We start from the raw sequence: 27408 nt of genomic DNA on the forward strand, positions 1-27408 counted from the left end.
ATATAGCTTTGGAATTCAGACCGCTTTGGACACGACTGCAGTCTGTAGTTTTCTAGGAGGATGCTATGAATATACTACAGGGAATACGATACCAAAATACATGAACATTTTATTAAAAATAAAAAGAATTCAAACACACTAATCCCTAAATTTTAGTTTTATTTTTTCCAGAGTAAACAGAAAACTGCCCCCCCCTCCCCGTTTTGTACAAAACAAAAATAATGAGAACGCACATTATTTCTTTTAAACTGTCTACACTAAACCAATGAATCTGTTACAAAACACATTTTTTTTCTTATTTTCAATTTAACCTACAAAAAGCATCTGTGTTTAAACATTGTCCATATAGGAAAAAAGGTCTTAATTTGTTTTATGTCTTTTTTTTATTTTTGTGTAACGCATCATCATCCTATTTTGTTTTATAGTGCTAAAAATGCACTAAGCGTTTTGCCTCTCACCATGCGTCTACCGCACACAGTAAGAATCTACATTTCCCCCCCAAAAAAGAAACTTTTGCAAAAGAAGAAAAAAAAAAAAAAAGTAATACAAAGTTACTCATAGGGCTTTTTTTTTTGTTTGTTTCATAAGACAGACTCCCACTTAAACGGAGGGAGAAAAAAAAAATGGCTAAGTTAACAACACACTAAAATAAGCTGAATTAAAAATGTAAAAAAAAAAACAAAAAAACAAAAACAAAGCATATTTACTATTCCAAGTGTGAGAATGAAGTTGGAATATGTCTTTGTCTTCACGAACATACTTCGAAGCAGCCATTTTGTTTTATGATGCCTCAAAATTATTAGGATCAAAATGGCCAAACAACCTGTAGACAACAGTTGCACTTTACAGCATGTATTTGGCATCTCATAACCCCTTGCTTTCCTGCTGTGAACCGAAGCATATAATAAACCAAAAACGGGTTCTAGGATGAAGAGTCGGAGACAGATTGGATGACTAAAGGCAACGGTTGGTTGGGATGCACCCCCATCTCTCTTGAGGTGTGCATTGCCGCCATTGAATTTCAAGAGTCACAACCTAAAACAAATTTAAGGACATGTATACCTTCACAACAAGATGAAGAACCTTTGTGAATAGTCTTCATTATTGTTCTACCATTTTGTATCTGAAGCCACTATGCAGAGCTGTGTCTCCATGGCAAGAAGCCCTGTGTAGTCCGATCCTGCAGTCTTAGCCCCTACATCTGCCGCCTACTTCACGGTCATCTACTAAATATACGTCATCAAGGAGTCAGAGACAGATGGAAAGGAGTATGAACGCAGGATCAGAATACATAGAGAATGTCTATAGTCTGTTACCATGGAAGCACATCGGCCTCGGTCTCCATTTACACTTGCAGGCCTAAGACATCTAAATGGAGGAGGATAAACTATTACACAGCCCAGTGTTTACCAGTATAGGTAATGGGGGCAATACAGTATAAGACGAAACAGGCTGCATACAGCAGAAAAGCAAGTGGGCAGATGGTGTAACAGGGAGTTTAACAACAACAACAACAAAAAAAAACCTGAAAAAAAAAACAAAAAACGTCAGTCTGGGAAAGCACTGCGTTTTTCCCCCCTAAGTCAAAACATGGCCATAAAAAGGTTCACGGTACTAATACCGACTGTACAGCATAGCCTATATATGGTGACGAGTCACTCGCTAACAAGTTGCCCTATGAGACCATTACAGCCCTGAAAAAGTTATTACCCCATGCACAGAAAAGGCAGCCTTTTTGTAGACCTAACCAAATACAAAGTAGTCCATCAACGTAACGCCCAGGAGCTTTATGAATAGTGCTTTGGGGAATAAAATGGCTGCCTTAACTTTGAGTATCCGTGAAGTCAGTTTCCTCATAAATTGTAAAGAGAAAAAGAAAAAAAAAATGCATCGAGTCAAATATTTGGGGCAGGCGCCCATAAAATGTCAGCTCTGCATTGTTATCACCCATTTTCACAGCTGGCAGTTGGACTTCAGTTAGAGTCAGAATCTGAAGAGTCTGCCGAAGACGAAGACGACGAACTGGATCCTGATTCATTATCATCTTCATCATCCTCCTCCTCATCTTCATTCTGAAAGAGTACAAGGGAAGGGACATGAAGATAAATGGGCTGGTTGGACACAGGCACGTCTTCAAACAATCATGCATGGTTGAACTTACTTCTTCTCCTTCTTCTTCACTGTCTTCTTCACTGCTAGATTCAGAGGAATCACCATCAGAGGACTCTTCTTTGTCTTCGTCATCATCTTCCTCCTCCTCATCATCATCGTCGTCATCGTCATCATCATCATCGTCATCCTCATCATCATCCTGGAAGAAAGGATGAAAAGCAGCTCAAGTTAAACTGGTCATAAATTCTTCCAGCATTTGGCCAAAGATCTACCTGAAGTCTACATGACCTAAGTTAAGAGTGACAGTATAATAATGGTCACTTACAGATTTGCTCTGTGCTGTTGCTTTGGATTTCGGACTGGGAGCCTTGAGTTTTGTTGTACTCTTGCGCTTCTGTAAGACAAATATGAAGAAATCGCTTAATCATTGCCAAACCATTCACAACCCAAAAGAAAAACCTATCTAGATGATAAAGTGAAACTTACATTTGATGTCTGCTCTCTGTAAGCAGCCCGGTCCTGAGATGATAGACCCTAGAAAGCAAAAGAGAACAAAATTATAACCAGGAAGACGTGCATAAAAAGGCAACAACCCAGCACTATCCAGAGGTGATGGGGAAGAGAACCCCTTGATCATGCAAGTACATGGCATCACAGGGTGTGGTCCTAACATAGAGAGTCAAGAGTACAAATCTTTAGTAATATTAGCAATTCACCTTCATCCATGTTTCAAGTTGCATACGGTAGACTCTCTGCTGATCTTCTGCCAGCTTCTTGTAATATTCCTTCTGACTGGGCGAAATCCGCTGCCAGCGGCTGCCAATCTCTACCATGCGTTCTTTTAGTGGGAGATGATTTAGCTCTCCATTTGAGAGGAGCTCTTGTGAGAACTTCTGGTAACCATTCCTAGATATAAAAAAACCACAATATGTATGAGCATAGAAGAAAACTTAGTCATGTGACTGCATGACTACAGTGGACGCTTGTGGACATCTGTAGTCACACCAGATGTGGCTCTGGGCCCAACCAGGTTAACCAAACACACAATACTGGAAACTTGGCAGAGTAGAGCAGCAGCAAAAAGTGAACCAGAAGTTTTTATCTGTGGTTGAGAACTTGTGGCTTACACACTTACATTGGGGCTTTCTTAGGCTCTCCTTGGAACTTCATCTTCTTTAAAGGACCTGCTGTAGGAGCTGGAGATCTCATGTCACTTAGCTCTCTCTGAAAAGGAAAGCAAAGCATTGACAGATAATCCAGATATGGCAGTCTAACTAGCAGCTGGCATAAAAGCACACAAGCTTGGAGGCTGAGATCACGGTGCAGAAAAGCTACACAGATTTCTTGCAGATTTATTCGTTCAGTCACAAAAACAAAAGAAAAGAAAACCCCAAAAAGCAAAATTTGACAAAGTAGATTTTCTGCAATGTGTGGACCCGGCTTAAAGAGGTTTTTAATTTTTTTTTTCCTTTACATTGATATCCTATTTAAAGGGTTGCCCAGGGTTATAGACGGCTCCACACCTGGTTTTATGTGGACCATTAAAGTGCATGGAGCAGAGCTGCAATACCATATATAATCTCTATAGCAGCAATATTTTACAACTCCCCTAAACTTTACCACCATAAGCAGATCTATAGGAAGGGGTCTAGTATAGTCAATCTTTCATCATCTACAGGCTATATGAGTTTGGTTTTTTTTTAAGTTACCTCGTATCGTTTCTGATCTTCTGCTGCTTTTTTAATCCACATAATCTTTTCCTTCTTCTCCATGTTCATCCATGTGGATTCCATGCACTTGAGAGCTTTAGCTCTGTCATTCTAAAGAGTAATGTAAAGCCCACATGGTAAGAACAAACAGCCCATCACAGTAACCAGACAAACACTTTGACCAGCTTCTCTCCTTACCTTAAACCGGGCAAGGTAGTCACCAATCACACTTTGTTGCCAGATTTCTTCAGCGGTTTTTGGAGTTTCTGGGAGTTTTCCTCGTTCATCTGCTGCCTTCTTCTTTTCTGCTTGGCTAGATTTGCTCTTTGCCTGCCAAGGAAGTCATATTTGTAACTCATTGAAAAGGTTAAGAGTGAAAAGATCATGTAGCGATAACTAACCAGAGCAAGCTAAAGGTGCTGAGGAGAGGTAAGAGATAAGCCCACCTTAGAAGCATCCTGTGCAGTCCCCTTCGATGCCTGGTTACTTTTTTTGTTCATGCCCACCATCTTTTCTTCTGAGAGAACCCTCTTCTGTTCCTCTTCTGGGAGGCTCTAGACAAGTAAGATGAAGAAGATCAGCTGCTTGCTCCACCGGCATGCCCTATCTATTATTTATCATCACTAGTACAAGACTCACCTCAAGAAAACGCATTAACTCGACTTCATATTCTTTCTTTTTCTGCAAAAATTATATTAAGAAAGGTTGGATATCATAGTAGATAAATATAGCTGCAGAGATTAGAGATGGCTAGAGCAGCTTCTATAGATCATAGCTAACATGATTGGTACCTGTTCGCATTTTTTGTGGTAAGCATCCTTTTCCTTTTGCGAGAGAAGCTTCCACCGCTGACTACAAATGACCATGCGCTCTGTGCTGGGAACATCCTTCATGTTGGCCATTAGTTCTGCACAGTACATGGAGTAGCTGTTTCTGAGGGTTACAATCATCAATAAGTTAGGGACGACAGTCAGACACAACTAACTTAATCGATATGCAAAGTTTCTATTTTTGGGCAAAATTCCAATAATATAATCTACAAAATAATTTAAGTTATCCACAAACAACGTCACTCTTGTACATAGGCTATGTTTGGTGGTGCAGTTCAGGTGTTAGGCCTTCAATATGAGACCAGGCCTGTGGACAATAGCAGTACGGTTTCTGGAAGTAGCAGAGTTTTTCTTATTACATAAACGCCATCGTATCTGAAGGCACCTCCAGACACTCCAATAAATAAGCTGAGACACAACTTACGGGGGTGGCTTGGTTGGCCGTCCATCAAACTTGTCTTTAAGCTGGCGCTCGGCTTTAGTGAGGGTGGAGCGTGTCATGCCCTCCTCAGAAAGGTTCATTTCAGGATGTTTCTGTATATACTCCCGCATTATGTGCTGTTGGGGGTTACATGAGATGTTAGAAAACAGAGAAGAGGAACGTGGATATAATACTATCATCATTCTATTTCCATATGAATCCATCTTTGGGAGTTGAAAACCATGGCACCCCCCCTCCCCAAAAAACCTAACCACACTTGTCCAAAGATTGTTCTTTTCACTTTAAAGGGAATATTCGCATCTTCAGAATCAGATTTAAAGTTTTAGCTTAAGCTAACTGAATTATTTCATCCAATACATTGCCTTCTCTATTTTGCCCCATTTGCCAGATTATGTCTTCTCGGTGATTACAGCTTGTTGCATAGGTTTTAGACCACCATTGCTGTTAGACTGCAGAGGTGGTCAAGCTTGTGACATCAGGCCCTGTTCAACTCTATTATTTTCATTGTGGCTGACAACTAATGGATCCTTCTGTCAGCTCTGCAAAGTGCACTCAGGTGCTGAGCCCTGATGAGGACAGTGCTTGATCAGAACCAGTTATCTCTGTATGTCTCACAATGCTAGTGCCAAGGGGGAAACAAACAAAATAGGTCTTCTAAATGCTTGAACATGAAGCTAATTCACACCTCTGATGAATGGTGGTTATAGATAGTATAACCTGGAAACCTGTTTGTTTTCTATCTCCTGCACACTGGAAGGGACCTCTCTTATTGTTTGAGGGAGATCCTAATGCTGATAGCAGGGAGATTGGAGCTAGTTTACTCATAGATAAGATTGCCTCAGTCTACCACAATCACCCTAGTTAAGATTGGAACAGATAGGGAGGAAAGTGTGATGTAGCTTTGGAGAATATTGGTCTTTGAAACAGGCTATACAAAGTCTCCAAGTCTATGGGACAATTGATGTGAAGTGGGGCTTGAGCACTATATCCCATTACCATCCAGACAAGTAGTGATTAACAAAATATAATAAAACTGCTTTGTCTCAAGAGATGGGAAATTGGGAGAAGTTAATATGCGCACAGTATATTTATTTTAAGAGCAATTATTTGGATTATTTACCTCTTTTAAACTAGTGAATAATAAAGTTTACTCTATTAATACTTACCTTTTGCCTATGGGTATAGGACTTTCCAATTTTTGGTTTTGTCAGTTCAGCTGCAATGGCACATACAAGCCATGGGTATGTGCGATATTGTTTTAGAAGGAAGCAGCCAAGTTTTCCCTGACCCTGATTCTTGAAGCTAGAATATTGGACGTTACTGTGAAACTTTGAAATACTCACCATGTGACCCTTCAGCCTTACATATATGATACTAGATGAAACTATGTGATACTAAATGATAACTATATGATACTATATGAAACTAGAGCTTCAATGAATTGCATTATGTGAACCCATAGTGGAGGGGCAGTAGCATTATGTGAGCATTTGGGAGTCCCCTGATTTATTACAAGATACCTTTCAGAGTCATCTGAACATTAGGAATTAGCTATGCTAGGAGTGTGGGACCCATCACCTCATATTGCTTGCGATGTTCCAGCGCTTTATGGATCCACTTGAGACGCTTCTTATCTGAGAGTTGCGACCACTGTTTTCCCAGGGCGTCCTTCACGTCTTTTGTACTGGCCTGGAAAGACAGCAGTAGTGTAACTATCTAACATACTAATGTCCCTAAAAATGGAAAACATGCTTTAAGCTCTTGTACTTACATCAGGCTTAATTTTAAGGTAGACCTTTCTCTCATGATTGTACCACAGCTGTTGGGGAGTCTTGGGTTTTTCAGGGACATCAGATTTCTTTGTAGCCTGCATGAGGTCTGGATGCTCCTCTCTGTGAACATTAGGGAGGATCAGATACAAGCAATTGATGGAAAAAAATCTTTAACTATTAGGAGATATGTCCACATAACTCACCTAAATTTTGCGAGGTTCCTCTCAAAATCCTGTTTTTCCTTTTGGAAATCCAGGATATATTTTGTCTGGAAAGGGAATAGGATAGACATTTAGGTCAAACCACAGAGAAACCATATATTATTGTTTTTCCTCTCAGTTCTGTGAGGTTTATCTACCCTGTCCACTCAACTGCCCCCATTTAGGAACCTCAAAATACCTTCTTTTTGTCTGGTAATTCTTTATACTTTTTGGACAGGATCTTGGTAAGATCAAGATTGCTCATCTCCGGATGCAACTTAGCGTATTTGGCCCTCTTCTCCATGAAGAAGCGAAAATATGGTGTGAGGGGCTTCTTGGGAAATTCTGGATGTTTCTGTAAAGTGATATTAAAGGAAGGACAACAAGCTGGTTAATATGACTACAAGAGCCATGTCACATGGCATTTGGACAAATCAACATCAGTCCAGAGTTTGATGACCTATACCATTACGGACCTTCAATTTCTTTCCTTTATATGGATTCTTCACATGTTCTTCTGCATCTAGGATAATTTCTGTGAGAGTGCGAAACTTCCTGACCTAAAGAGATACAGAGTTAGCAACGTTGGGTAGTCAACTGCAGAGCGTATCGTCCATCATAACAAGTAGACTCCACTAGAAAAGTAATAATGTCAAGAAAATGGCCAAGATGGATATATGTCTAGGATTTAATTCTCATAATAAATGTTGCGTTTTATTTTCATTATCTACTTTATTTTGGCCATTTTCTTGATAATAGCATGGTTTCACCACCGTGTCAAACTATTTTTTTGGCCACATCACTGGTATCACGCAAGGTCATGTAGAGAGTACAAGGCTGCCCTCTGCTGGAGTGCTGTGTCAAATTTACTCTATAGTGAAATATAATCGTCTCTCGGTGGCATCTAATAGCATAACAACTTTAAGATTCTAAACGGTTCCAAATATGGGTCCATCATAATCCAGGATACTAGTAATCTCCATGTTGTTATAAATTTCAGATTACATGCCAATTGGCATTAGCCATAGTATGGCAAGTGTAGACTATGAATTACATCAGCTGTACATCTTACCTCATTTGATATCTCGGTCCATTTTTGACGACACATGGGTCCGGTATAACTCTTGAAAGCCAGCTTGTTCCAGTCCAGATGAGACTCCGTGGTTTTGAACTTAGAGCTGTCCTGACTAGGCAGGATGGACTTCATGGTTTCCAGGAGAGTGAGCATGTCATCCTGAGACCATTGATCTGCAAGAAATTGAGACAAAGAATGGTATGAGGTTGGAAAGAAAAAGTCTTCCTGAAAGAAGAGCTGAAGGTCATAGCCAAAGCCCCCTCTTCTTACCTTGATCACTTGGGGCAGTCATACTGGTGTTGATTTGTTCGTCGCCAGCTGATCCGTTCATTATCTAGGAGGCAAATCCTTATCACCAGGCCAGGAGACTCTGTAAGATGGCAGTTTCCAAGTTAGAAGGGAAATAAAGGCATATCATGATGCTATCTTCCATTAAGAACATAAGTAATATGGAGCCCGTTATACCCCTACCCCTGAGGTGCAGCTCCCTATACAGGTACAATAAGGGTATGTGTTGCTATGTATTATAGTGTGTAGGTGGATTCTTAGGTACTATTTATAGTATTAAATTTTCAACCAATACAGAAAGATAAGCTTAATATTCTACAAGGAAACCTCATACCCCCTGCTGTGCCAGCTTGTTGGAGAACAGAAAACATGCCCTACAATAGGTGCACATCAGACAACGTGGCGAACAGTTATAAGCCCAGGTATTCACACCCATGACAATAAGGCTACAATACTCTGGCGCCTCTTATCTTTCTGGGAACAAAGGTATTAAAAAAAGATAAATCAGAAAACCAGACCTATCTGGCATTGTATGGTGGACAATCAGTGGAAAGCTACAAGTCGTGCGCAGACATTTATATAACTTTCCGTCAAGAGTTGTTTTATATCCAGTTACCAAGACCAAACCACAAAGCTAAACTTTTGATATCAGGCCTTTAGACTAGGCCTATACGGCAATATTGGCCATGACACCCGATGTATAATGAAGGATTCCTGAGCCATCCGGTTATTCATTCACTCATATGAGTGAATGGACTTGCATGGCAAGTATTGCAAAAAAAAAAAAAAGAAAAAAAAGAAAAGTTTATCAACTGTCCACATTTAAGTGACTAGAAGCGATTCGAGGATATATATATATATATATATATATATATATATATATATATATATAGGTATGTGCCCCTTGCTCCCACAGACCAAGCATCTATATAATATACATTGCCCTGGATCCCTATATACTAGGCAGGGGTCTGCTGAAAGCTGGGCGCACATGCATTTACCTTACTGTGTCTGGTATCTATATTGTATACAGTGGGTGTAATCTAAGTGTGATACACACTGAGCTGTGTATATGTGCCCCTATGTTCCAGCAAAATACAAAGTCAGCTCTAAGTATATGTCCCAACATTGAATATGGAATAATAAGACGCTATCCACACTAGGTGGCGCTACAGGATGTTTTTCCTAATAGATAAGTTACTTTACACCACGTGGCTGGAAGTCATCGGCAATCACTCCGGCCATAGATCCAATACAGCGGAGCCTGTTAGAAAACCATCCCCAAACTAGCGCCTGTTCCATCGGAATAATGTCATCAGTCTTCCTCGCCACTCACCAGTAACCCTGCTGCCCACAATGTCCCCGCAGCACACCACGTGTCTCCTCCGTTTCCCTGCACTGGACGCCCCCTCTCTCCAGCTCTCCTGCACTGCAGCCCGGGCTGTGTGACCACGTGGTGCCGGTCTCCCTTCCTCCCGCCTGGAGCTGCTGACTGTTCTTAGGTAACGCGGCTACTGGCTCTGAGCTGCGACTGATCCACGCGCTGCTAGCCTCACCTCCCACTCTAAGTGTGCGCCCCCCGCCCCTGTATAATAAACCGAGCCATATGTATATGCCCCCTACTCCGATATAATAGTGATCTATATGTATGTGCCCCCTGCTCCAGAATAGTATACAGTGATCTATATGTATATGCCCCCTACTCCGATATAATAGTGATCTATATGTATGTGCCCCCTGCTCCAGAATAGTATACAGTGATCTATATGTATGTGCCCCCTACTCCAGTATAATATACAGTGATCTATATGTATGTGCCCCCTACTCCAGTATAATATACAGTGATCTATATGTATGTGCCCCCTACTCCAGTATAATATACAGTGATCTATATGTATGTGCCCCCTGCTCCAGTATAATATACAGTGATCTATATGTATGTGCCCCTTGCTCCAGTATAATATACAGTGATCTATATGTAAGTGCCCCCTACTCCAGTATAATATACAGTGATCTATATGTATGTGCCCCCTACTCCAGTATAATATACAGTGATCTATATGTATGTGCCCCCTACTCCAGTATATTATTATTACTACAGTGATCTATATGTATGTGCCCCCTACTCCAGTATAATATACAGTGATCTATATGTATGTGCCCCCTACTCCAGTATAATATAGTGATCTATATGTATGTGCCCCCTGCTCCAGTATAATATACAGTGAGCTATCAGTGCACCCTGCCCTAGTATAAATATACAGTGATCTATATATATGTGTGCACCTCTACTCCAGTATAATATACAGTGATCTATATGTAAGTGCCCCCTACTCCAGTACAATATACAGTGATCTATATGTATGTGCCCCCTGCTCCAGTATAATATACAGTGATCTATATGTAAGTGCCCCCTACTCCAGTATAATATACAGTGATCTATATGTATGTGCCCCCTACTCCAGTATAATATACAGTGATCTATATGTATGTGCCCCCTACTCCAGTATATTATTATTACTACAGTGATCTATATGTATGTGCCCCCTACTCCAGTATAATATACAGTGATCTATATGTATGTGCCCCCTACTCCAGTATAATATAGTGATCTATATGTATGTGCCCCCTGCTCCAGTATAATATACAGTGAGCTATCAGTGCACCCTGCCCTAGTATAAATATACAGTGATCTATATATATGTGTGCACCTCTACTCCAGTATAATATACAGTGATCTATATGTAAGTGCCCCCTACTCCAGTATAATATACAGTGATCTATATGTATGTGCCCCCTGCTCCAGTATAATATACAGTGATCTATATGTAAGTGCCCCCTACTCCAGTATAATATACAGTGATCTATATGTATGTGCCCCCTACTCCAGTATAATATACAGTAATCTATATGTATGTGCCTCCTGCTCCAGTATAATATACAGTGATCTATATGTAAGTGCCCCCTACTCCAGTATAATATACAGTGATCTATATGTATGTGCCTCCTGCTCCAGTATAATATACAGTGATCTATATGTAAGTGCCCCCTACTCCAGTATAATATACAGTGATCTATATGTATGTGCCTCCTGCTCCAGTATAATATACAGTGATCTATATGTATGTGCCTCCTGCTCCAGTATAATATACAGTGATCTATATGTAAGTGCCCCCTACTCCAGTATAATATACAGTAATCTATATGTATGTGCCTCCTGCTCCAGTATATTATTATTACTACAGTGATCTATATGTATGTGTCCCCCGCCCCAGTATAATAAAGCGAGCCATATGTATGTGCCCCCTACTCCAATATAATAGTGATCTATATGTATGTGCCGCCCTACTCCAATATAATATACAGTGATCTATATATATGTGCCCCCTACTCCAGTATAATATACAGTGATCTATATATATATGTGCACCTCTACTCCAGTATAATACAGTGATCTATATGTATGTGCCCCCCTACTCCCGTATAATACAGTGAACTATAAGTGCCCCCTGCTCCAGTATAATATACCGTGAGCTATATGTATGTTCCCCCCTGCTCCACTATAATACAGTGATCTATATGTATGTGCCCCCTACTCCAATATAATATACAGTGAGCTATATGTATGTGCCCCCTACTCCAGCATAATATACAGTAAGCTATATGTATGTACCCCCCTACTCCAGGTTACTATACAGTGAGCTATATGTATGTGCCCCCCCCTACTCTAGGTTACTATACAGTGAGCTATAGGTATGTACCCCCCTACTCCAGGTTACTATACAGTGATCTATATGTATGTGCCCCCCCTACTCTAGGTTACTATACAGTGAGCTATAGGTATGTACCCCCCTACTCCAGGTTACTATACAGTGATCTATAAGTGCTCCTGCTACAGTATAATATACAGTGAGCTATAGCAATGTGCCCCTGTTCCAGTCCTATGCAGTGCGGTCGCCGTACATTTCCCGGGGACCCCCCTCTCTGTACAAGGGCAGGCCGAGGTCAGTGAGCCTCCGCCTGCAGGGGGCCCCCGCCGCCGCCTTCTCTAGCCTTAGTACCCGCCCCGCACCGGGAGGAGACGGGATCCGGAACACAGCAGTGCAGGGCGGATCTCCAGTCTCCTGACCGGGTACGGTGCGTCGCAGATCGTCTAAGTCTCCCCGTGACCACCCGCATCGAGCTGCTGTATACCGTGTTACTGTCGGTCCCCTCAGTCGCCCGATGACCTGATTGAGGCCTCCAGCCTCAGTAGAGATCAGCATTATGACCCCGGGGTCCTGGATGTATCCCCGGTACCTGAGCAGCGGACACTTCCCATCGTCTCCGCATCGTCCTACCTTACCCCACGTGGCTCCAAGTCATCGGCAGTCACTCCGGCCATAGATTCAAAGCACCGGAGCCCGTTAGACAGTCACCCCAAAACCAGCGCCTGTTCACTAGAACATTGTTCCCGGTCTTCCCCAGCACTCACCAGTAACCCTGCTGCCTACAATGTCTCCCGCAGCACACCACGTGTCTCCTCCGGTTCCCTGCACTGGACGCCCCCTCGCGTCTCCCCAGCTCTCCTGCACTGCAGCCCGGGCTGTGTGACCACGTGGTGCCGGTCTCCCTTCCTCCCGCCTGGAGCTGCTGACTGTTCTTAGGTAACGCGGCTACTGGCTCTGAGCTGCGGCTCCACCGACCTTCTTGTTCTCCACGAGCTGCTAGCCTCACCTTCCGGCCGCAGGGAGGAGGAGGAGCCGCCAGACACTCGGAGGAGAGCGACCTCACCAGACCCAGCGCGGAACTAGCAGGCTGGCCGAGAAAAACAAGAGGCTCCCGGGGCAGCAGCTGCAGGAGGAGGAGGGGAGCCGCCGACTGTGCCCGACCACAGCCGAGCTCTGCGGCGACCGATCAGCCCTACCCAGCCGCACTACTATAGACAATCCGGTCCCCGCTACTCCCACTCAGAAAACCGTTCGAAAATTATAGAAAAAAAATAAAAAAAAAAAAGTAATATGTTTCCCTTAAGCGATATAATTACGCAAATCGCCCGATCCACGCAAAAATTCAGCGTGTGATCGGGACCGGGGCAAGGCGGGAAGCGTGCCCGGAAAAGGTGCATGAGACCCGGGTACGAGCAGGCGGCTACGCCCGGTCCCTGGAGGTGACCTCGATGATCACAGCTTCGCGGCTCCCAGCAGCGGTCACCCCACCCCGCCATGTGCGGAGAACCCCATGAGCTCGTTGTGTCCTCCGGTTCATCCGTTCAGCTCTCACCGGTTCCCAGTATCCGAATGCCGGTGTCGCCCCCAACACTTACCCGCTCCTATCTTCCTACAAGGACAAAAGGTGCAGCCGGATCTCAGCGTCCGACTCTCGGAGACAAAGCAGCTGCAGCAGCCCCTGGGTAATGGCGAGAGCTCCGGGGGAGGGGGGGCGCTGCCTGCTCCTTCTCCCCGCCCAGCGTCGCTGCAGCAGGAGCGGGCAGACAGAGAGCGGGGAGCCGCCTCCTCCTCACGCTGCAGCCGCGTCTCCCTCACACTGCCCGGCAGGGGGGCCCCGCAGGCTCCGAGGAGGGGGGTGTCCGGTTCTCACCTGTGCGCTATGCGAGTCCTCCTGTTCGAATACCGAGGAGCGGCGTTTGAATGACGGCCAGATCTGCAGCGCTGGCCCCGGGCGTGGACTCGTCTCAGTCCCCGCAGAGAGCTCGCACTTCCCCCGCCTCCACTGCTCTCCGTGCCTGCACTGCCTTCCAATCAGTCGGGCGCCCTCCGTCCTCGCCCCGTCACAGGCTCCAGCTGCTGCCCAGCTCCCTCCCTCCCTCTCACCGCCCGCCTCACAGTCATCCATCCATCCAGGCAGCCGCCATGTATAGAGGGAGACCCCGGATCACTGCACACACAGGACGGGGCACACACTGGGCATGGAGCCGGGCATCACATCCACAACACCCGGCTGCATGTCCAGCTGGGGACCCGAATCACTGCACACATAAGACGGGGCGCGGAACCTGGGCGCACACCCGGCTCCATGACAGGGGCAGACACGGGGCGCGGAGCCGGGGATCATACACAGCACCGGGGGTAAACTGGTTTATTATGTCATGGCGGGCACTATCAGCCGCCGGCTCCGGTTGCTTCTTATTCCTTCTGCTCGGTCTCGGCTCCACCTTTACTACTGGAAGCGTCAGAGAGGCGGTGACGGGAGGAGACGATGACAGATGAGGGCGCTGTAACGACAGTGATGATTCTGTGCCCCTGCCACCCACATCAGCCTGCACTGCACCCCCTTCCCTACTATAGTACCGGGTGCAGACCATGACTCTTAATTACCCCTATGACATTGCTGTGTCAAATGTCAGTGTCAGCCTCAGAATCCTAATAAAACTTTATTATCTTACTCAATACCAGCCACAGATCAGCACCCCAATAAGTGTTGTGTCAAATATCAGTGTCAGTCTCCGCATCCTAATAAAACATCAGCTTTAATGTCTCAATCAGTAGCAGCCAAAGTGCCTGTAACAGTGCTGTGTATATCAGTCACCCTCAGTAGCCTATTACATGCATCAGCTTCAATGGATGAATCAGTTGCAGTCATAGCGCCCCCATAACAGTGCTGTGTATATCAGTGTCACCCTCAGTAGCCTATTACATGCATCAGCTTCAATGGCTCAACCACAGCACCCCAATAAGTGTTATAGTATAAGTGTATATCAGTGTCACCCTCAGTAGCCTATTACATGCATCAGCTTCAATGGCTGAATCAGTCGCAGTCCCCACTTGCACTATTTGCTTTAGTGTGCCACTATTTGCCAACTTCAGTGCCCCAATGTCTGAGCAAACCAAAGTGCTGTTGAACCAGTGCCAGCCCGTATAACTGTCTTCTTCAGTGCCAGCTATTGTGTTCTCATAACAGTGTCAACTTCAGAGTCCCAAATTTATTTCACTCATCAGAGTGTCAGCATCAGTGCCAGGACATAAGTTCCATCAAATCTCCCCTAACAGTGTCAGCTTCAATGTCTCAACGTCAGTAGCAGAAACAGTGTCCCCATAAAGGTATTAGCTTCAGTGCGCTGTTATGTGCCTACTATTGTCCCTTCTGTGTGCCAATATCAGTGCCCTGGTATCAGTGTCAGTCCCAAAGTGGCAGCTATAGTTCTCCCATAAGTGTCTACTTCAATATTCCAATATTCGTGTCAGCATCAGTGCCAGGATATAACAACCAAACAGTTGCCCCTAACAGCAGTGCCAGCCACAACTCTAATAATCCTAACAGTAAAAGTGCCACCCTGGCCATCTGTAGGGCATCACCACACTCCAGACCAGGCAAAGGAACCTAGTTCCTGCCAACATGCCCTAGCAGGGCGAAGCTTACGTTTAGGTCTGATCATAACGTTTTCCATGTGATAAGAGGCATCATCTGCATCTAGTAACCACTTTCAGAATCCTCCTACAATTGTTGTGGGTGACTCTTACTCTTCCCAAAATTTAATAGCGAATACAATCCATGCACTGGTATCAACTATAGGGGTGCAGAGGTAACCCTGGTACCTGTGGTGGCACAAAGATTTCTCTGCCACATAACAAGATGCCAGTTACAGCTTTTGCATTGCTAAGCCCCTAGTGCTGTATGGAGTATGCCAGTGAAGATACATCACTTTTCTGGTCTGTGACAGTGGGATTGTAAAGGATAATCCAATAAACATATGTATACTATCTCTGTAGGTATATAAGGAAAATGTTTGTTTTTGTAGGTATATACTGTGTCTATAATCCTGCTCATGTGTCTTTCCTGTCAGCCCATAATTTATAGCTCTCCCCCCCCCTCCGCTTGCAGCTCTCCACCCCCTGATCATACCCAGTGTATACTGTATACAAACATCTATCTCTAGCAGCCAATGTTCTATCTGTTGCTCTACAAGTCCAGCCCATACAAAAGCACACTAGTCTACTTGTGCAGCGCCATCTGCAGGGCATTCACATTATTCCACCAAGTAAAACAAGTTAGGCTGGATTCACATCAGCATTGGCTCTCCCAATGAAATCAGTTTTCGTAACCGTCTAAAAATGCTCAAAAACTGATTTGGAAGGATTCATTAGAAAACACATTGAATTCAATGGGTTTTCAAAACCATCCTCAGGTGTGCGTTTGTACCATTTTCCTTGGGTATCTGCTCTTTTGGATGGAGAAAAAAATAAGGATACAAATCCATTTTTTTTAACATTGAGGTTTATACAAAATACAACCAGATTAATATCCGCTGGTAGATTTTGATAGTTTTGCATTCTGTCTTTCCTTCTTTATTCTCTGCACAGAATGAAAAAGGGTGAAAAAAACAAATTTGTTAAAAACAGACAGTTTTTTTGATGGACACCCATTGACTTATCTGTCAAAAAAGACCATGGAATGTGCTCTGTAACCCTTTGCATCCGTGTTTTCACCAATCTGTTATTTTCTTATACGGATTGGCAAAGTGACAAGTGTAAAACTAGCCTTACTGTTGTTAAGTAGGAGATGCAGTTCTGAGTGAGAACCAGCACTAGATACATTGATCAAAATGGTTAACACGGTGGTGTGTGTCCCAACACCCCCTGCACCACACCAACTCCAACCCCACAGTGGTGTTCACCAGAGCCCTAGATGGTGGGGATGGACTTGGTGGTACTGATGGGCAGAGCGTTACGGGTCAGGAAACGTCAAACACACAGAGCACCACAAATCACAGTAGAACCAGACACCGAGACTCTTACCAGCAGATATTTCTGGAAGCAGTACAGTGCCAAGGAACCAGAAGGCAGCGGCAGGTGGTAGCAGAGAGTCAAGCGTAGTCAAACGGTCCAGGTCGTGAACATGAGGGCAGCGCAGTACAGTGGGAAATCCAAAGGGAAGGTCAGGCAGGCCGAGTTGGTAACAGGAGCGGTAGAGCAGTACAAAAACAGTGTTCATGAAGCAGGGGTCTAAAGGCAAGCCAGGGTCATAAACAGGAGCAGTCACAGTATATAAATCAGGAGGCAAAAGGCAGAGTCAGATGTCAAGGCAAGGGGTCAGAGTACAGGTAATAAGAACAGGAGAAACGCTTACTATCAGGACATAAGGAACACTGAATAGCCAGCAGCGGTCTGAAGCCATCCTTATAAAGTGTAAGCCGATGGCTGGTCAGGTAATGGAGGGGGTGTACATCTCACCCAGACTATTAAGGTGGTGTGATGAATGGCCCAGAGTTATGGGTTTTGTTTCACTGCCTTCTCAGATATATTTCCCTTTTACCCTGTTAATTTACTAGACCTGATTAGCAAGATTCCAGAGATAGTGTCCAATTGTCCAAGCCTAATTCATCCCTGGAGGTAGCTTGGCTCATCCCTTTGTCTCAACCTGGGCATTGTCATGATTGTGCTAACTTTGTTATTCTTAACAGGGGGTGTCTGGGATCAGTGGACTGAGAGCCTTGCTATCACCTTTTAGCAGACAAGCTGACTCTGTAGGAGACTGTCAAAGAGTTAGAGGCTGGGTCAAAGTGGCTTTGGCCAGGCGAGATCCTTCACAGGTGGGTGAGATGAGAAAACTCCAGAAGGAATGTTTGTTCTCAGCAGACAACTTTCGTCTGCTGAGCAGTTTGGTAAATGCTCAGTACTGGGCAGGATTTTTAGGAATGGCAGGTAGGTTGGTAGTGAGACCTGTCATTCCACCCCCTCCAGTCCACACTTTGGGGATGTTCCGGCAGCAACTCAGCTGCAGAGAGTCTGCTCATTAAGGGAGCTTAAGAAGTCAGCTCCAGCAGCAGAATGGGGGCAGAGCTTGGCTGGAGAGGGAAAGAGAGAGAGGTCATATTTTTGGAGCTGTGTCCTGAATGACTCAACTGGCTTTTGATTTCTGTTATTCTAGGTGAGGTAACCTAGTCTATGTTTAGTTAGAGCCTAGCCGGGCAGGGATTTATTTTTGTATTGTTTCCTTTTGTTGCTGCCCTGTCTTTTTGAGTGAAAATAAACTCTACCTTTGTTTTGGACTAAATAAAGTGGACTTGTGTGTCTATGCCACCCCACCTAGCAACCCCAGACCCTGACAAAAGGCTTCGGCCTACCGCTAGCCTGAAAACCAGAAGTCCCCTGTCTGGCTGAAGAGGAGACCAGCAACTCCTGCACAACATCGCTGCGGAGATTCCGGCCTGCCTCCTGAGACCTGGAAGCAGGGGACTCAGGAGCGCAGGAAAGAGAGGGTCGGCAACCTCCTCATAGCGTTGCGGAGGCTCTGGCCCTATTCTTAACAACTGTGTCATGAGAATAAGGCTGCTTTCACACAAAAGATTTTTTTTGCTGGCTATTAAAAAAATGGACGTTGTACATCCCGGTGTATTTCCATTTTGATCTGAGTCTGATCCATGTGCCACTGTCAGATACAAAAATAAAATAGCTGCTGTCTTCTTTATTTCTCAACATCTCCTAGCAATGAATCTGTGAATGTGAATGCAATATGGACAGCACATGGGTGACATCTGTTTGCTGTTGGATTTTTTTCATGGATCCATAGATTTGCATCCATAGATTTGAAAGTAGAAAAAAATCAGTGCACACCTTGATTTTTTTTTTACATTGCTCCTAAAAAGAACGGATGTGTGAATGACTCAATTCACGTTAATAGGTCTGTGTGCCGCCTACACTAAGGCAGAAGAATAATTTGTTTAAAAGGGCCCTAAAAATTTAAATCGTGGCACAGACAGGAAATTCCCTGCTATTCCAGCTTGGCTTCTTTCAATGCTACCGCCCTTGCGCAATCCTCAGAAAAATGAGTGAAGTAAATAAAGTATAAACTTGACAGGTGTATAAATCATCACAGATCCTGTAAAACCAGAACCCATGATGCCAGAGAAAACAAAGAGTATGCAGTGCAATACTGTTGCCATATTCAGCGAGTAGAGGGACTAGTACTGTACTTTAGAGGATGACACGCCGAGCACAGAGACATTACTGTGCATTCACCGCGGTGGAGCAATCGGCAAATGGATATTAATAAAGAAGCCGGCTCCAAATGTGGATACCTCTCAGTGAGTTGGGGGGTGATGCTGACCTGTGACTCTGAATGAAGAGATGGTGCTTATGTTTGTTAAAAAGGTTGAAAACCACAAGGTAAATGCACATCATAAATTGACATGGCATGAGTTGGAACCCTGTAATTTGAGTATGTGGATGCAATTTTGTAAAATCTCATCTACTGTGCTAGTACAAAGACTTGAACTGGCCCACGGATGGACAGGTGAGTCCCCTGGTGGTACCCTGACCCAAAGAGGTTAGTGCGCCCCTAGACCCCTAACTCCTGCAAGAGTGGTGCATGGCGCAGTACACTCACTGCACTACATACAGCCTTTGTTCCTTTATAATAAAGTAGGCAGAATATCTGACAAACTACCCATATATTGATGTATTGGGTGGCTAAGATGACATCTCCGCACAGAGGCACGCCAATCACCATCCTTCCTCCTTGGCCTCATCTACTTATTATCACCAATCATCTTCTAAACAGAGTTAAGGGGGCCCTAATTTAATGCAAGAGTGGTTCTGCAGGCTACTGAGAGGGCCACGGGATAGAAATGTAGAAAGGACCGGGTCCAAATCCAGATGGGGTATGAGTAGTAGATGAACTGCGCTCCTCCAGACGTATATTTGTTAAAATCTATTTTATTATTTTGTTTAAGCTACGGGACAGAAATGGGCAGGGCTAGGTAACAGACTAAGACTGAAAAAAAGAGTGCAGTTTTATGAATTAATGAATGGTAGGAAGGTAATATTTGCATTTAGTTGCATAGTAGGCCATCAGAATGAATGGCCCCTTGACACAAACTCAGATAACGTACATGATTATTCATGCGCAGGTGTATGGAGATGAGACTTCTCCATACACGGCAGATGCTGGCTCTATAATCCTTGCTAGAATGAGCTGAAAATCAGGAAGTGGAGGGAGAGGAGATAAGAGGGCAACGGAAATCCTTTTTTAAAAATTTTTTTTATGTAGATAGTGAGCCCCACACAGAGCTCACAATGTACATTTTTCCCTATCAGTATGTCTTTGGAATATGGGATGGAAATCCAAGCAAACACGGGAAGAACATACAAACTCCTTGCACATGTTTTTTTGCCCTTGGTGGGATTTGAACACCAGGACTCCAGCACTGCAAGGCTGCAGTGCTAACTAATGAGCCACTGTGTGGTCCCGGCAACTGAAATTGTGATTAGAAAACCCCTTTAGGCTAATGCCCCACATGGCGGGCCACAGCATATAGTGTTGCAGTAAAAACAGCGACTGCAATGCTTTGCATTTTTTCCTGCAACGCTTTTCTAAGAAAGTCTGGATAGGTTTCTCCTGCTGAATTTCTGTTTCAATTACACCACAATGGTTTTGGAAATCTCAGCATTTCCGCTGCACTTTCCAGGGACTGTAGTGTTTTCACCACGGCCAATCCACAGAGTTTACGCTATGTGGGGCCCCCGGCCTTAAATTAATATTCATTCTGCCCAGTCTTGGTTGGGACTGAGAGTAGGTATAAATCCTATTCAAGGTTGATTGCAGCCTTATTTTCATTGCTATGCTATCTATGTAGCTAGAAGCAGAAAGCTCCCTACACTGTGCAGCCCAGATTCTACTCGAGTGAAAAGGAGTTGAGATGTTGTAACATGGAACTACAATTATACAGTGTACAGAGCTGTCTTCTTCCAATATAGTCCCAGTGCCAGGGTCTCGCTAAATCACCCTAATATTTGATATTGATGACTTATTCTTAGGGAAGGTCATCAATACCAAATGTCTAGAAAACCAATTTAAGAGCCAGTGAAAAGGTGTTACTTGCAAAAATGGGTAACCTGTAGTCATAGAATCCCTGCTCCATAAACCATTTCTTTCAGCCCTCAAATGATTTCATACAAACTTGACATCATAGCTACTTGTGGATTTGTGTGCTCTGCTATTGTTACTAGTAAATTCCTTGTAAAAGCAGGGGCATAGCTAGATGGATGCAACTGGGGCATAGTTTGCGGTTTTCAGGACAGCGCCAAAATCCACTTTTATGTATTCAGATATAGAGTAAAAGCAGTGAACCGAACCCTACTCTGAGGAAAAAAAAGTTTGGCTTCAACTCTGGTAAAAGAAGAATAATACTGAGAAATCCCTCAGTATAATACATTGATAACTTACGCACGACTCAGGAGAATATTATTTCTAATTTAGTACAGGATGTGTGAGTTCACTAACCTGGCATATAACTCACTGTATTCAGCCTCAGAAAGGGTCCCCTGGCTGGTCATGTGATCTGTAGACTGACCTACCTATTCACAAAGAAACAAGAAATCATGCAAGTCTATGTAAGTCTTTGAGAACATTACATCCAGGTTCTCGTAGAGTTGCATAGGAGAAGTGACTTTTGACCTGAAGCGCAACTTGAGGGGTTCATTAGCACCTGAGTCTTAGGGGGTCCAAAATGGATAGTTCAGTTTCTTAAAAACCTGCAAACAGCATAAAAGTAAAACCGATGCATATTCACCTGTCCCAGTGATCCAGAGATCCACCTGGCGTCTGTTTACATGCAATCCAGAAAAAATTCTTCATGGGCTTTCCGTAGAATAGGTCATCAATATCAGATTGGTGGGGGTCTGACACCCCACAGCCCTAGTGATTTTAGTGGCTGAGACTCTGTTAACACACCACTGGAGCTCAGACACAGGCTCTTCTGACGGATTTTCTGAAACCTTCCTCACTGCTTGCTTTTTGCCCTGGGGTTAGAGGAGTAATCTCGTCTTGGTATAATGCGCAGTTTGTTTTAGTTGTGAGTATATTAATAGTATAAGGGGTGGTTAGGAGGGGGAAATATGAACATAAGGGGGTTCATTTATATAAGGGTTATTAGGAGGCATTATGAGTACAAGGGGGGAGGTTATTTATATTAGGGCTCATAAGGGGGGCATTGTTTATATTAGGAGGCATTATGAACATAAGGGGGTGGTCCTTTATATAAGGGGGTGCAGTATTTATGTCATGGAGAATCAGGGGCATAGTATGAACGGGCAATTAATTTAATTAAGGTGACACTTGGGCTTTATTAAGACTAAGGCCCCAAGTAGCAGGCCACAGCAAAAAAAGCGCTGCAGGAAAAACCGCGGCAGTAACGCATTGTGGTTTTTCCCTCCACGCTTTTCACAGAAGGTCAGAAGAGGTTTCCTCTGCAGACTTTCTGTTTCCATTATACCTATAGGGAAACCACCAGTTTTTTGTAGGTATAATTGGCATGATGCGATTTCCAAAATCGCAAAGGTTTTGCAAGTCGCAGTGTGTCTGCTGCAAGTATTTTTCCATAATGTGTGGATAGGATTTGTTAGAACTGTAAAATGCCAGGTTTTTTTCCCGTATTGTTTTCGCTACATTGGGCCCCATCCCCATTTTGTGGTAATTTACACACAGTTGCGGGTTTGGAAATCGCAGCATACCTATGGAAACGCCGTCAGTTTTGATATAATTGAAGCAGAAAGTCCGCAGAGGAAATCTGAAGACTTTCTGTTCAAAGGGCTACGGGAAGAAATGCGATGTGTCACTGCCGCAGTTTTCCCTGCAGCGCTTTTTTGCTCCATGTGGGGCCCCGGCGTAAAGGAATTTTCCAACTCATTTTTATTTATGATCTATCCTCAGAATAAATCATCAATAAGAGATCAGTGACTCCCCACTGCTCAGCTGTATGAGGGGCTATGGCACCTGTTTATATCACACGCTGTCTGTTTATAGTGACCGTGTGATGTAATTACAGTCTTGTCACATAGACATGTATAGGACGAGGCTGTAGTTACATGACATGGCCACTATGAAATGAATAACACTATGTAAACAGAGAAGCGGTCACGGCACTTACACAAGTATCACAGTTCCTTCAAACAGCTGATCCTGGGGGTTCCGGGTATTGGAACCCTACTAATTTTTTTTACAGTTTGTTTATCTTTTAATTAGGAAATGTCTGGAGCATTACTAATAAGGGGCAGTATTTACAGGGGGTACACAGGGAAGTTATTAATTTAAAGATGCACTTGGGCATATTATTCATTATGGGGTATTATAGTTTATAATTGGGGGTAGCATTAGGATGGGTGTGCAGGTAAGGACAATGTGGGTCAGGTGCCTGGAAAAGTGAGGAGCTTAAAATGTGTGTGCTGCAAACTTTACAGAGACTGGAAGATGTGGTCATGGCGGTCCAGATGAAAGAGGCAGGAAATGTGAACAACTAGTCAGAGAGGTCACTGGTAAGTCACTGAATGTTACTACCCCGTATTCACCTAAATCGTCTGCAGAGCCTTGTGTAGAGCTGATATGTACCACTATACGGTCACCATGTAATGATAATAATCAATATATTGTACATATGTTCAGAACTGGTTATATTATACTGTATCTATGTGTATGCACATATGACGTATGAAGCCACAGTAGATTAATTTTTTAGGTTGTTGTGCACACACATCTTGCTAATGTATGTAATGTAGAGACATGATTAGGTTACATATATTTCACATAAAAAAAAACTGGGGTAGATTTACTAAGTGAAATGTGTCAAAATTCTGGCTTAATTTGTGGCAAAAACCTAATAAACCCAACCAACACATTATACGACACATTTATTATTTGTTTTAGACACTTTTTCCTCCCCACCTGAGAAGAGCCATGGTTTAACAGGGAAATGGGTATGTTATGCCAGAAAGGGCCATAGCTTAAAAAGGACATTTCACCTCGTCTAGCAACTGGAACTATTTGCACCCTTTAATGGGTGCCACTACACTGGGAATTGTTTCTCTAGCCCCTGCCCTTCCCCAGCAATCATATCATCAGTTTCAGCCTTCAATGTAGTAATCAAAAAGGATTTCTACTTTCTTAAAGGGGCTCTATCAGCAAAATTATGCTAATAGAGCCCCACATATGTGTGAATAGCCTTTAAATGCACTGTAAATGTTATATTAACTCCCAGTCCCGTTTTTAAATAAAAGCATAAAAACATATATGCAAAACTTACCGAACATGCACCATGGGCGGGGATGCACGATGTGACGTCAGCTTCGGGCATGCCTCCCTCTTCTGTCTTCTTGTAGTGACGCCCTCTGGTTCCGTGTCTTCTTTCGACTTCTTCTCTTCAAATCCCGCGCCTGCGTAGTAGTGCTTCCCTCCGAAGCGCTACTGCGCAGGCTCACCCGCGAACTGCCATTAAGTAAAATGGCGAGACATGGCTGAGATGGAGTTATTATTACTGGCATAGGAACATTGAGGACATTCCAGTTACTCTGTGGCTGTCATTGAGGTGCTGACTGACATGGAAGTACTGTCATTGATATATGAGACAGTGAGTGCATTGTGATAGGGATGGGGGTAGTGTTGTCATCATAGAGTGAATATGGTAGGCATTAAGGTCATACAAACTGTAATGGGAAATTAGGGTTGGCATACAAGGCATAAAGGCATTTTGGATGTCAAACATCATTGTAGCTATCATAGAGGCATTGTAGTTTACATATGAACTGTTTATGGAAATGTAGTAATATGAGTGGTATGGTGAAGAGTATGGCTGGTGTAATATGGCTGGTGTGGGGAATTGTGATAGGGACATATAGTCATTATAGCCTTGAGGTGTTGTAGGTGGCATGTTGGGATTAATAACAATGTGATTGTCTTATAGGCTATTAGGGTGGCATGGGTATATTGTAGCATAGAGAATGTTTTAGGGGCATTGTAACTGGCATATATGATATTGTGCCTGACATACGCTTGACATACGTACATTGTAAGTGGCAAGGAGGCTAAGTTGTTGACATGGGGTCCTAGAGGTGGGTATTGCGGATATTGTAGGTTTAATAGGAAATTATGGTTTGCTTTCAGGTCAAGAAGGAATTGTGGTAGACTTATAGTCACTGAAGGCATTGTGGATGTCCTGCAATATTGTAACTGTCATACGAAATTGTGGCATGCATATGAACTGTTGTTGGAATTGTGGTTTGTCATGAATGCATTTTGCACGAGGGAACTGTTCTTGTTATGGAGGCATTACGATTGACATTTAGAGCATTGGGTGAGAAAAGACTGGCATGGAGAGCATTGTGGGTGAAATAGGGCATTGTGTGGCAAAATAGGCATTGGGCCTGTTGGTGGAGGGGGGGGGCATTATGACTGCCACTGGGTTTTTGAGAGCATTTTGGCTGGTCATAAAGAGCACTGGGTACATCGATATTGTCATAGGCATTTGTGTTTGGTATAGGGATATTGTCACTGGTATAAGTGCTTTTGACAGCATTGAGTAATGAAGACTTAAAGTGGGATATTTAAGGCATTGTAGAAGTCATGAAATCATTGAGAGTAGTATGAGGACTTTGGGGTTGGTACAGTGTTGGCCAAAAGTATTGGCACCCCTGCAATTCTGTCAGATAATACTCATTTTCTTCAAGAAAATGATTGCAATCACAAATTCTTTGGTATTATCTTCATTTAATTTGTCTTCAATGGAAAACCACAAAAAGAATTGTCAAAAAGCCAAATTGGATATAATTCCACACCAAACATAAAAAAGGGGGTGGACAAAAGTATTGGCACTGTTTGAAAAATCATGTGAGTTTTCTCTAATTTGTGTAATTAACAGCACCTGTTACTTACCTGAAGCACCTAACAGGTGGTGGCAATAACTAAATCACACTTGCAGCCAATTGAAAAGGATTAAAGTTGACTCAACCTCTATCCTGTGTCCTTGTGTGTACCACATTGAGCATGGAGAAAAGAAAGAAGACCAAAGAATTGTCTGAGGACTTGAGAAGCAAAATTGTGAGGAAGCATGAGCAATCTCAAGGCTACAAGTCCATCTCCAAAGACCTGAATGTTCCTGTGCCTACCATGTGCAGTGTCATCAAGAAGTTTAAAGCCCATGACACTATGGCTAACCTCCCTAGATGTGGCTGGAAAAGAAAAATTGACAAGAGATTTCAACACAAGATTGTGCGGATGGTGGATAAAGAACCTCGACTGACATCCAAACAAGTTCAAGCTGCCCTGCAGTCCGAGGGTACAACAGTGTCAACCCGTACTATCCGTCGGCGTCTAAATGAAAAGGGACTGTATGGTAGGAGACCCAGGAAGACCCCACTTCTTATCCAGAGACATAAAAAAGCCAGGCTGGAGTTTGCCAAAACTTACCTTAGAAAGCCAAAAACGTTTTGGAAGAATGTTCTCTGGTCAGATGATACAAAAGTAGGAAAAGACATCAACATATAGTTTACAGGAAAAAAAAAGGAGGCCTTCAAAGAAAAGAACACAGTCCCTACAGTCAAACATGGCGGAGATTCCCTGATGTTTTGGGGTTGCTTTGCTGCCATTAGTGATATTGTGCTTAGTGTGCAAGAATTGTAGTAGGCATAGTGGGCTCTGAGGGCATTGTGACAGGCATCGGGACAATGTTGTCATTGTGGTTGCCTCTCCAGGTATCAAATCATTGTAACATTAGGAGCAGTGAGGGCAGTTTTAGGTGTCATGCAGTATTGTAGCTTTTATGGGGTATTGTGATGCATATCAATTGTTGCTGGAAACGTGGTATTTTGAGCAGTATGGAAAACAGTTTTTTGGCATACAAGGCACAAAAAGGGAAATGATGAGGGCATAACAGAGGGTGTGTAGAAATCTGGAGTAAATGATGTGGGAAATCTACAACAGCTATAAACTTCTTTCACTTGTGTCAGATATGAGACGTACCCTCTGCCGCCTTTGGGGTTATGAACTCTGCCCCATTGTTGTTTTTATAGACCTTTGTGTTTGTCATTGAGGTGTTGTGACTGGCATGGAAGAATTGTGGTTTGTATGGGGGCACTAAGTGCATTCTGACTAGCAAATTGCTATGTTATCAGCATGAGGTCATTGACATGATTTACTTACAGACCATAAAGACATTGTGGCTGGCTTAGCGGCATTTAGGATATTGTGGTTGCCATACAGCATTATACTTGTCG

At 43.5% G+C, this 27408-nt stretch overlaps 1 protein-coding gene across 3 annotated transcripts; it reads right to left on the minus strand.

Annotated features, from left to right (window-relative positions):
• Positions 1 to 317: 317 nt before the first annotated feature.
• UBTF (upstream binding transcription factor) lies at positions 318 to 14201 on the minus strand. 3 transcript variants are annotated; one of them, XM_075277168.1, is made up of 20 exons: positions 14009 to 14201; positions 8411 to 8510; positions 8138 to 8313; positions 7542 to 7625; positions 7265 to 7420; positions 7069 to 7133; positions 6865 to 6985; positions 6672 to 6782; positions 5076 to 5209; positions 4613 to 4754; positions 4461 to 4502; positions 4268 to 4375; positions 4020 to 4151; positions 3822 to 3932; positions 3248 to 3336; positions 2829 to 3018; positions 2599 to 2646; positions 2438 to 2506; positions 2162 to 2311; positions 318 to 2072 (listed from the first exon to the last, which is right to left on the minus strand). In XM_075277168.1, the coding sequence occupies exons 2-20, from the start codon at positions 8469 to 8471 to the stop codon at positions 1974 to 1976; spliced, it is 2088 nt and encodes a 695-aa protein (XP_075133269.1). In that variant the 5' UTR covers positions 8472 to 8510; positions 14009 to 14201; the 3' UTR covers positions 318 to 1973. The 3 variants fall into 3 exon arrangements, with proteins under 3 accessions (XP_075133269.1, XP_075133268.1, XP_075133270.1); XM_075277167.1 differs by lacking the exon at positions 14009 to 14201 and adding an exon at positions 13734 to 13931; XM_075277169.1 differs by lacking the exon at positions 14009 to 14201 and adding an exon at positions 9765 to 9957.
• Positions 14202 to 27408: the final 13207 nt, after the last annotated feature.

The sequence above is a fragment of the Leptodactylus fuscus genome, chromosome 6, assembly GCF_031893055.1.
Source record: "Leptodactylus fuscus isolate aLepFus1 chromosome 6, aLepFus1.hap2, whole genome shotgun sequence".
Taxonomy (NCBI): domain Eukaryota; kingdom Metazoa; phylum Chordata; class Amphibia; order Anura; family Leptodactylidae; genus Leptodactylus; species Leptodactylus fuscus.

Excerpts from the sequence above, each read along its gene's own strand:
- UBTF (XM_075277168.1), bottom strand. The coding sequence starts at position 8,471 with ATGAACGGATCAGCTGGCGACGAACAAATCAACACCAGTATGACTGCC. Across the intron at positions 7,421-7,541 it reads ATAAAGGAAAGAAATTGAAG|AAACATCCAGAATTTCCCAA; the intron begins GTCCGTAATGGT and ends ATCACTTTACAG. Across the intron at positions 3,337-3,821 it reads AAGATCAGAAACGATACGAG|AGAGAGCTAAGTGACATGAG; the intron begins GTAACTTAAAAA and ends TTTCCTTTTCAG.